The sequence below is a fragment of the Guillardia theta genome (genome assembly GCF_000315625.1).
Source record: "Guillardia theta CCMP2712 unplaced genomic scaffold GUITHscaffold_87, whole genome shotgun sequence".
Lineage (NCBI taxonomy): Eukaryota > Cryptophyceae > Pyrenomonadales > Geminigeraceae > Guillardia > Guillardia theta.
In genome coordinates, this window is record NW_005434587.1 from 297027 (window position 1) to 307097 (window position 10071).

Sequence of the window (10071 nt, forward strand, 5' to 3'; positions counted from 1 at the left end):
TCGGGCTTTTGTGATTTGGAATCAGCAGCTGGGCGGCATGACTAGAAGCTGAAGGTGTTCTTCATGCTGCTGCTTTGCCCATTTCCTCATCAAAAGCTTACGTTTCTTTCTGGTTCACCTCTCTTCTTGCTTGTCCTTTCGCTTCTTTGTCTTTCTATAGTCTCACATTAATGATTTGTTGTATTATGGTGGTAATAATTAGGAGAGCCAACGTGAAGGGGAAACCAGAGAGAGAAGAGCGAGAGAGGAGAGAGAAGAGAGGAGAAGAGAGGAGGAGAGAGGGGAGAGGAGCGAGGAGAGAGGAGGAGAGAGAAGAGAGGAGGAGAGAGGAGAGAGGAGAAGAGAGAGAAGAGCCTTCAAGACCTCATCAATAGCTCGTCCTATCCGCTCAAGCACAAAGAGAGAGAAGAATCCGCACATGGAGACTGCTGTTCCTGTCTTCCACTGGCTGATACGGGAATTCAATGTCCTCCTCCTCCTCCTCCTCCTCCTCCTCCTCCTCCTGTCTCTCACTGTCCTCCTCCTGTCTCTCACTGTCCTCCTCCTACCTTGAAATGTTGACTGGAGCTCGAGGCGAAGACCCGAAGCTTGTGGTCGTCCACCCCTTGGCCATGAGCAGCAGCAGCGCTGACGACAATCATGAGACACCAACAAGGTGGGAGGAGCTGGGGATGTGGAGGAGAAGACGGAGGAGGGCAGGAGATGGAGGTGAAGATCGAGGAGAGAAGGGGGAGGAGGAGGAGGAGGAGGAATGGGGCAGGGGAGGAGGGGGAAGCGGAGATAGAGATGAAGGAGGAGATGAAAGGGGGGAGGGGGAGGGGGAGGGGAGGAATGAGGGAGGAGGAGGGGGAGGAGGAGGGGGAAGAATGAGGGAGCGGAAGTGGCAGGAGAACAAAGTTTCTTACTCATGATGATGATATTTGACAATGATCCCGCCACTTCACCCAATCCCTGCAGGGCTTTGCGTCCTTCCCCGTCGTCTGCGTACTGACAGACCAGCGATGAGATGAAGCAGCAGAGGAGGGGGCGAAGGGAACGCGAGAGAGGAGTGCAAGAAGAGGAAGGGGAAGGGGAAGAGGAAGAGGAAGAGGAAGAGGAAGAGGAAGAGGAAGAGGAAGAGGAAGAGGAAGAGGAAAACGAGGGAGAGGGAGGCAGAGGGAGGGAGAGGAGCAGTAAAAGGAAAAGTGACCGAATAGACAGAAGGAGAGTGTGTTGCTTCCCTAAGAAAGGGAAAAGAAATGGCCATGACAATGAAGGTGAAAATGGTGGAGGTGATAATGATGGAGGAGGAGAGAGGAGAGAGGAGAGAGGGAGGAGGAGAGAGGAGAGAGGCGAGAGGAAGAAGTGTTGTGTTGGTCACCTGCAAGCCATGGAGGGTCTCGAAGAAGACGCTGATGTACTGGAAGAGAAGAGCAGCAGCGAGAAGCATCTCAACAGGATGGAGCGGCTGCGATGGAGAAGTGAGGGATGAAGACAAGGAGAAGAAAAGAACCTGAGGCTCCCTGACTCTCACATACGCAAAGAATGAGAAGAAGATGATGATGGTGTACATGATAGTCCACCCCACAAACATCTCGAGAAGTCCCTTGGGGATGGTTAGGAAGGAAGGGCAAGTGACAACTTGGAATCATCATCATCAGCATCAGCATCATCATCATCATCATCATCAGCAGCAGCAGCATCATCATCATCATCATCATCATCATCATCATCATCATCATCATCATCATCATCATCATTATCATCATCATCATCATCATCATCATCATCAAACCTGTTCATCCACTGAGAATTGCTGATACCACCATCTAATACAGCGGCAGCAGTCAACATCACACGTGTCGAAGAGGAAGCGGAGACAAGCAAAGAGGAGGAAACGAAGTTGGGAAAGGAACATGAAGGGGGAAGGAGAAGGAGAGGAAAAAGGAGAAGAAGATTGAGAAGGAACGAGGAGCAGGTGTCGGGGAGAGGGGCAGGCATGAAGGAGGGGAGAATGTCGTCATGATCATGAGGAAAGGAGCAAGTCAATCATGAAGAAACTTTTACCCTCCCGAGTTGAGAAACGTGAGAGAAAATTGAAGGTCGACAACGTCATCGCAATTGCTCAGCATAGTATACCACTGACAGAGCAGCGTCAGGCCTTCGAGCTGCAAGGCAGCAAAACAACCTGAGCCGGTTGATCGGTCGGTGACAAGTTGAGATCAGCTTGATAGCTTCCAAGCGGAACATTCAGACCTGCTCGACGAAGAGGTTAAGCAATCAACAAACAGCAAACAATCACAAGTCTGAGGTTCACAAACAGGACACAACAATTGTCTGAGAGCTACACAAACAGAAGACAAGACAGATATGAAGACAGAAAACCTTCACTAAGGGAATCGTCTTGCTCGTCCTCTGTAACCTACAAGCAAATCAGCTTCTCTCTTGATACTTTCCCCTCCCACCATTAGCGAAACATTTCGCAGCCCCATGCATGAAAGCTCCTGGTAGTGTGCGAGAATGTGCGGCCAAGACTCTATGCTGTCACGAAGATTTGAGTTCCGAGAAGGTGCAAGGAAGTAGGTAGAGGAGGAGGAGGATGAGGAGGAGGAGGAGGAGGAGGAGGAGGAGGAGGAGGAGGAGGAGGAGGAGGAGGAGGAGGCACCTGCCATCGAAGAAGAGGAATCGTTGACCGCGTACTCTTGTTTTTGTCTTCACGAGAATTCTTCCTCCTGTCTTGTCGAACGTGAACTGACCCAAGTAAATTTCGCTAAATCTGCAAATCCAGTCAGCCTCAACTACCCTCCCTCCTTCCCCCCTTCCCTCCTCTGCTCACAATTGTGCTGATGAACGCAGTTTGCCCCGGATAACTTTTCCCTGCGATCCCCCAAGACGCCACAGCAGGAGGCAGAAGATCAACCGCTGAAAAATTGACAACTTGTCAACAAATACATTCAATCGACTTTCATTGGTATCGTACACTTCCAGCCACATCATGCCTCAACATCACCCTCGTCCTCTTCACCCCCTCAGTTCTTGCAGTTCTCTCATCACCATCATCATTCTCTCAGTGTTCTTTGTATTCTCTCAGTGTTCTTTGTCTTCAGCATATCGACTTGAGAGACGTCAATTTCTCCATTGCCATCGCAATGCCCATCTTGTCTACTTTCTTATCTCCGTCTCTCAGATTCTAACCTTCCCTGTTGAGTGTGTGGTCTCTCTTTCTCTCTCCACAGATAGTTCCTATCAGGGAGAAGATTGGTATCATGAAATGACATGTTCTTCATTGGGGTTGCCATGAATGACATCGAAATCATCACATGCTACCACAAATCTTCGATCTTGATATCTCATTCGCTTCCTCCTTGTACTTGTCTTCCTCCTGATCCTCATCATTTTGGTTGCTCTCCTCCTCCTCCTTCTCCTCCTCCTCCTCCTGATGCTCCTCCCCCCTCCCTTCCCCTCCCCTTGCATACCTGGATCCTCATTTCTCAATCGGGTGACACCGTAACACCGTACCCTACCTCCTCATTTCACCCCCACCCCTCCAACTCTTTCCACCACCCCTTCTTTTTACAAATAATGTAATCATTAAGTACCCCAGTACGTGGAAATTTTGATACCCACCCCTGTATGCACTTGCTACCCCACCCTGGTTTTCCCCTACAGGCTCCCGCCAAAGACAATTTCTGCTCCGACAGGTTTGACCTGATGGCGTCGCCGCTTGAGCGCTACCTGGCGGATAGCCTGAGGATTCCGCAGCTTCCCCAGCAGAGGCCCAGCTCTACTTACCTCGCCCACTCCAGCAGAGATCCACAGGAGATCCTGGACAGAATCTCGTACAGCATGTCCGCGGTCAGTCCAGGTGAGAGAAACGGGAGTGGGAGCAACAAGGCTGAAAGAATGGCAGGACGGGCATCGTACTCGGAGGTCAACCACTTGAACGAGGATGAGCAAGAGATCCTCAACAGAATAGCGACGAGAGTCTCAGCCAGATTTGTGTCCCATGAGACACCCAGGGCTGATGTGAGGAACTCAAAGCCGGTTGCTCCTCCTGCGCAGGCTGGGCAGAACCATGCCAACGCTCCGTTGAAGATGGACAAGTCGACCTCCTCGGACGATATGGAGGTCGGGGCTGACAAGCTAGTGGAAGACAACAGTTCGATCATGGAAGAGAACAAACTTCTAAGAAGAGAGTATGCGGAGTTGTATGAAATCAGCGAGTATACTGAAACCCAGAGTGATAGTTTGCACGTTTGAAATATGTTGACAGGAGGTTAAAGTCTGAGCGACTATCGCAAGATGAGAATTTACGCAAAACTGTCAACGCCATGGTCGAACCTTATATGGATGCACCCTGATGTTGATGTTTCTGCAGAATCTCAAGTACTCAAGTCTGCAGTCACAATATTCTTATTCCCTAGCCGAGATAGAAAGCTTGGTTTGTTTCGTCATGAGCTCATAGATGTGGATATTGATTCACGCATATCAGAAAGAACACTCCATCAAGATGGAGATGATCGCGCAGCAAAAGGTTTCTTGCGATCGGCGATAGTGTTCCGTCAGTAAGAGTCTATCAGATTCAAGACGTCGACTCTCAACGAAAAGTAGCCGTCAGATACTGTGAGGTGATGGAAATAATTATCTACTTACAACCTTGACCTACCAGACTGCAGAGCCTCGAGAGCTCACTACTCGATGAGAAGAAGTGACCAACAGATCATTCAGCTTCAGTTGTTGAACTCTTTGATGCAGGAAACTGCAAGTCGCCATCCTTACGAACGAGAAGTTGAGGAGGCAACTGCTTGAGGTTTCTAAGAAGGTGAGCGTTGGATTTAAGTGTGTGAATGAAGAATCATTTCATCAGGACATCATTCCTCCGGTCGATGCTGACTACGACGACGACACGTCAAACCTTGTCAAGAGGTACGAACACTCGACGACACGTCAAACCTTGTCAAAAGGTACATGTTCTCTTCCCTTACATCTGTGACAGGTTGTCAAATTCCAAGAAGACTCTCCTGGACGGGGCTGAGGTATGACAAGCATTCTAGCCCCCTGCTTGACTGCCGCTTCAGCCCGGAAACCCGACAGAAGGGGAGGGGACTAGGCGATCCTCGGCAAACCTTTCTGCTGCTCGAGAAAACGACGCTGACGATGCGACTGCAAGCGACAAGAGGATGATGAGTGTGATTCATGAGCAAGCCATGGTGTGCTCAGTCTGTTCAGCAGCACATCATAGTCTGACCTTGTTGCAGATCATCCAGCAGCTCCGGAATGAACTTGCCCTCTCCACAAGGTGAGTTGCCGTCAAAGCCGCAAAATCTATGACTCCCAGGAGTAGAGTTGAGAATCCCCTGCTGGACTTGGACCCTCTCGAAGTTCTCCGCGTTTCCCTCAACATCTCCCTGGCGCCAGACTCAGGTAGATGTTCGGCTCGCATGAGCGGTGCTGATCCTCTGTCAGGATTGGAGCGGCAGGAGCGGGCGTTGGCTCTGGTTCAGCGACTTTGCGGTCAGGCATCTCCTGACGATGCAGCAGGTCAAGCAGGCGGTGGAGTCGCAGACAGGGTGGATCCTCGCGCCTGCGTTAGCTGAGATGGCCTCGGAGGCTTTCGGTCACAGTGCAGCTGAGGTTGCGCCCGAGCTACCAAGTTCTCCCTGACAGGCGGAGGCCAGGTGGACTGAGGCTCTATCAGGCACGGTAACCCTAGCCCAGCCTGTCATTGTCCTCGTACTGAGTCAGTGACGTTGGCAGTCAGTGCCGCCCGGCTCCGAGTCGGCGGCCCCGGCGGCCCCCGGGGTTGAATCACTGAGTGCCTGATGCGTTTTAAAACTTCAGGAACTCTTCTTTACTCAAAGTCAAGTCCGGTACCAAAACTCCAATTTTATTCTATCAAAGTGCCTGTTGGTGCTTGGACAGTCACGAGACCGCAGCACAAGGGCCCTACCCCCTCATATCACCTTGGAGGACCCACCTACTCGTAATGAGTCACTTAACCGTGCCCACCTGGGAACCCGGGTACTATACGCAGTTTCTAGGACCAGAGTTCGTATCGAGGCCTTACAGAGGGCCTAGCATCCCCTATGCAATGAAGTTTCCCGAATGTTGACAAGAGGGGTGGTGACATACTGGGAATACGGAGGGGTCGTGGACACAACCGGGGGGTCGAGGGGGTGGGGGTTGCATCGGGGTCGGACTTATCGCCGTGAGAGCGGGATTTCCACGCCCCGAGGAGCTCGACTCGAGGGACGGCACAGCAGAGCGCGAGGAGGAGAGCAGTAGAAAGGTTACGAGCAGCGATGAGCAGTATGGAGAAGAGACTGTCTGAATTAAAGACCGAGCTCGCGAAATGTGATAAGGTCTTGACGTTCTTCAGGAACAGCGCAAGGACTGAAGTTACGAGTGAGTAGATGTGCCAGAGCGCCATGGACGTCAAAGGCATCAACTCACCTGCTGTCAGGGTTAGTGGACGAGATACAAGACCGCAAGACCAGGATATTGGAAGAGATGTCGGTGGTATGCCATCTCACACACTTGAAACTTGGAGCCTCACGTATCCGTTTTCAGGTCAAGTCTGTGATAGCACGCCCAAAAGGATTCCCAAAGAAAAAAATCGAGAAATATGTTAGCGTTGCTTCAGGAGTGATGATTTTTTGAGGACAGAACTCCATGCATGTCCATGTATTGATTGCTATTCATGAATGTACTAGAGTAAGAATGATCCATCCGATCCCATAATGTGTTCATGATTAATTCTGCATTTGATGCATCGATGAATCATGTATCGGTAGAGGAAGTATCTCGAAGGCATAGAGGAATCGTTTTTACAACCAGCCTGATCATGTTGCTAGCCGTGATAATCTTCGCCTCGTTGAGGTCTGCAACAACTTTAGTATTGTCATTTTATGCCAATGTTTACCCTCCGAGGCTCAGGGCCTTTCACTTCAAGTAAAGTCTGTCGTATGGAATTGATCAACGGATTGCGGCAAAGTTTGGGCGGCCGATGACCTCGGATCGAGCCTCCACATCACTGATCAGTGCCATGATCGGATGCTCTTAACCAGCCTGAGCAGTGAAACTGCGGGCCCGGGGTGCGAGCCTGACGAGGCGAGTCGGTGACCGTACAAGTCGCCGCAAGCATTCACTCAGCGTGGCCTGCCACTGGCAGCATCATGTGCCGCTGCCCGGCGGCGGGCACGGTCTCGCGGAGCCCGGTGTCCAGCCCGGGCCGCGGGCTCGGCGGGGCCCGGGCCGGCAGTGACTGCAGCCTGCCGCAGTGCCCTGAGCCTCAGCGGCCATCACGGTCAGCGGCGGCCCGGTGCCCGGAGCCAGGCTGAGTCGCGCCCGCCGCCACGGCTCATCATCATCAGCATTCGGTTGAAGTTTGACCGGGACTCAGGGCCGGGGACTCCGGCGGCGGTCGGCGCCGCCCGGCCCGCCGCCGGGCTGACTGCGGCACCGTCCGCGCTGCGGCCCACTCAGGCCGGCCGGGCCGCCGGGCCCGGCCCCGGACTCAGTCGGGAAAGGGGTGGGGGTGGGGGTGGGGGTGAGAAGATAACGTGTTGGGACGTACAAGGGGTGGGTAGTCGGCGGCTATTCTGGGCAACATGCTGATCAACCTGGTAAGAGCAGCAGAAGCAGCAGCAGCAGCAGCAGCAGCGTTGTGGGAGCAAGAGTAGATGCAGAAGGAAGGGCATAAGATGTAGAGTACTAGATTTGGAAACCTACATGACAAATAGCAAGATCGTGATGAGTAGCCGGAGTGAGTCGTATGTGGCTGGTAAAATAACATCCTGCGCTGCCCGTGGTGATGGGATAAATAATGAGATGAGAACTTATTCACCAGCAGCGCTGAGTGAAACAGATTCCAGTATCGTATTATGTGCTCTCTGATTTGGTTGGTTAGAACATGGCAGCATTCACCATCGGGTATCAGAATGGTTATTCCGATGCCAAGAAGGCAAACTCGCCAGGAGGACAAGGATACGCGGCTGCTTACAAGTCAGGACTGCAGGCTGGTCTCAAGGTATTTGGCGTTTGCTGAAGCTGCGAAACTCCAAAAGGCGCTGACATAGCGTTCCAGCACGAGGAAAACCATCTCCAGTTCCTTCAGAGCATGAAGAGAGCACGCGAGGCATACTATGCTGCTACCTCAGGAGGACAAGGAACAGCGGTAGGGAGAGATGGATGGGGAAGCGTCCGTTGACAACATGTGCAGGCTATGGGGGTTGTTCTGCCAAGCCAACCGATCGACACAGGAAGTCTCTGAGAGGTTCACGTGTGTGTTTAGCTCGTCTTTGTGAATATGTTGTTTTTTCATGTAATAACTTCTTGCTTCTCGGCTTGTTTTCTGAATGTTTCTTACTTCACCAATCATCTCCCTGCGATACTATCTCCTTGCATGTTGGCCGTAACAAAATTGTGTGCTCGTACTGTGCCACGTACGACCCGCGGGTATCGTACAGAGGTGGATAGTCCTGCAGCACAGATAAGATGCGGATGAATATCCATCGCGCTCTTACCTCAACTACTCCTGACTCTACAAGATGTCGGAGAGCAGGCATGTAGCTGTGAGAAAGTGTCAGGACACCCACACAATGTCACTCCTGTTACTCTTTCTGTCCCGCCCATTCGAGGTATCTTGGGCAGAAGGGGAGTGTCTGTTAAGAAGTCATTCATTCGTTTCTTCCCTTGCTGCTCACCTTGAAATGTTTCTCGATGAAGGACTTCAACTTCGCTGCACGAGGCATCTTGATCTGACCACAGCGCGTCAACAAGAGATAACCTGCCGTTGACATGTACCTGCGCGCCGCCATCCAGCATTTCCTCCGCATGGTTGAGGGCGAAGTGACTGCAGTCACCATACTGTCGCAACTTTCAACAGAAATCATCTCATGCCATGTCCCAACCTCCCGCACGTATCCGCTCCCCGTGGTGCCAAAGGTCTCAATGGCGTAAACTTCCCCTTCCTGTCTGACTGTCAACGGGCTGATCAATCGGCTGACTCCTCTTGCTCGTCACCTCCATCCTTGTCGATGGGCCACCGGCCACGATAGGCACTGACTTGCCGGCATGAATGCGATAAGGCTCAATGCTGTGACCCTGCCTTTCGATTATGACAAGGTGAAAGATGCAACAAGAAACAGGAATTTCACCATGAGATTCCTCACGCACTTCACTTGGTATCTTCAAGGAAGCAGTGTGAGCGAAATTTCACAGTCAGGAACAATTTGGCTATCACGTCTTTCCATCAATGACACACTCGTATGATTCCATAACTTCCTGATAGATTGGTAAGGCAACTTCCACAACAGCCAGAACCTCCTTTGTGAACCTGAATTGCCTCCCCGACATCGCATAATCTCACATCGATTCCCGCTTCCTTGATCCTGGCGAGGAGAATCAGAGAAGAAACGAGCAAGACTGTCTTCGAGTCTACCCCGTGTATGTTGCGTCTTTTACAGCCTCCAGCAATGTTTCATATTTATCATTCGGAGCCCATGTGAACGCTGGGGATGCCGTCAGGCGCAAAGGGCAAGGATTTGATAAAATCCACCTGAGTCAACGATGAAGCCGTTGACGTGCGTACCGAAGTCAAGCTTGAGAACATCATCATATCTGACGACGATGAGATGAGAGGAGACAAGAGACGATCAAGGGAGAAAATTCACTTCAGCACAGTCTTGTCTCCAGGGTTGGAGGTGTAATGTGCTGCACAGTTGTTCAAAGAGACGCCAGTGGGGAATCCGATGCCAGCCTGAACCAGAACCCTCTCAGAGACAAGTTGAGAGAGAGGACAACATGTATGACCTTGGTGCCTGCCTTGCCCTTGTCTGCCTCAAGGTAGGTCCTTGTAGCGTTCTCGAGCTTCTCGCAGATGTCGATCAGTTTGACCTGCGACTGGCTCAGCACCATCGTCGCTCATGGCAGCAGCGAGCATACCCCCGGTTTGATCAGCTCTTGTTGCGCATATCTCCTCACACGCCTGCTATGCATTACGAGGAGGCTGTGCCTCTATTGAAACAAGTACCGGTGGACTTCAGCTGCCTTTCGGATGCTGTTAGCCTTGTCCAGCAAGATGGCCTCCAT

The 10071-nt window shown here is 51.7% G+C and overlaps 4 protein-coding genes across 4 annotated transcripts; 3 read left to right on the forward strand and 1 right to left on the reverse strand.

Moving 5' to 3' along the window:
* Positions 1-3690: 3690 nt before the first annotated feature.
* GUITHDRAFT_115734 (hypothetical protein) lies at positions 3691-5666 on the forward strand (the record flags this gene model as incomplete). The annotated part of the gene is made up of 15 exons (XM_005825113.1): positions 3691-4202; positions 4253-4313; positions 4358-4420; positions 4472-4513; positions 4560-4607; positions 4656-4687; positions 4735-4801; positions 4847-4905; positions 4976-5015; positions 5058-5189; positions 5238-5278; positions 5324-5403; positions 5446-5477; positions 5521-5613; positions 5658-5666. 15 exons carry the CDS (start codon positions 3691-3693, stop codon positions 5664-5666), a joined length of 1311 nt encoding a protein of 436 aa, XP_005825170.1.
* Positions 5667-6281: 615 nt separating this feature from the next.
* On the forward strand, positions 6282-6639 carry GUITHDRAFT_115735 (hypothetical protein; the record flags this gene model as incomplete). Its single annotated transcript, XM_005825114.1, has 3 exons — positions 6282-6384; positions 6443-6498; positions 6550-6639. 3 exons carry the CDS (start codon positions 6282-6284, stop codon positions 6637-6639), a joined length of 249 nt encoding a protein of 82 aa, XP_005825171.1.
* A 1252-nt stretch (positions 6640-7891) lies between these two features.
* On the forward strand, positions 7892-8251 carry GUITHDRAFT_115736 (hypothetical protein; the record flags this gene model as incomplete). Its single annotated transcript, XM_005825115.1, has 3 exons — positions 7892-8008; positions 8066-8155; positions 8201-8251. 3 exons carry the CDS (start codon positions 7892-7894, stop codon positions 8249-8251), a joined length of 258 nt encoding a protein of 85 aa, XP_005825172.1.
* A 97-nt stretch (positions 8252-8348) lies between these two features.
* GUITHDRAFT_158532 (hypothetical protein) lies at positions 8349-10071 on the reverse strand (the record flags this gene model as incomplete). The annotated part of the gene is made up of 14 exons (XM_005825116.1): positions 8349-8459; positions 8505-8550; positions 8596-8642; positions 8685-8738; positions 8892-8951; positions 9004-9088; positions 9224-9264; positions 9317-9371; positions 9422-9491; positions 9539-9600; positions 9654-9739; positions 9793-9876; positions 9925-9967; positions 10013-10071. 14 exons carry the CDS (start codon positions 10069-10071, stop codon positions 8349-8351), a joined length of 903 nt encoding a protein of 300 aa, XP_005825173.1.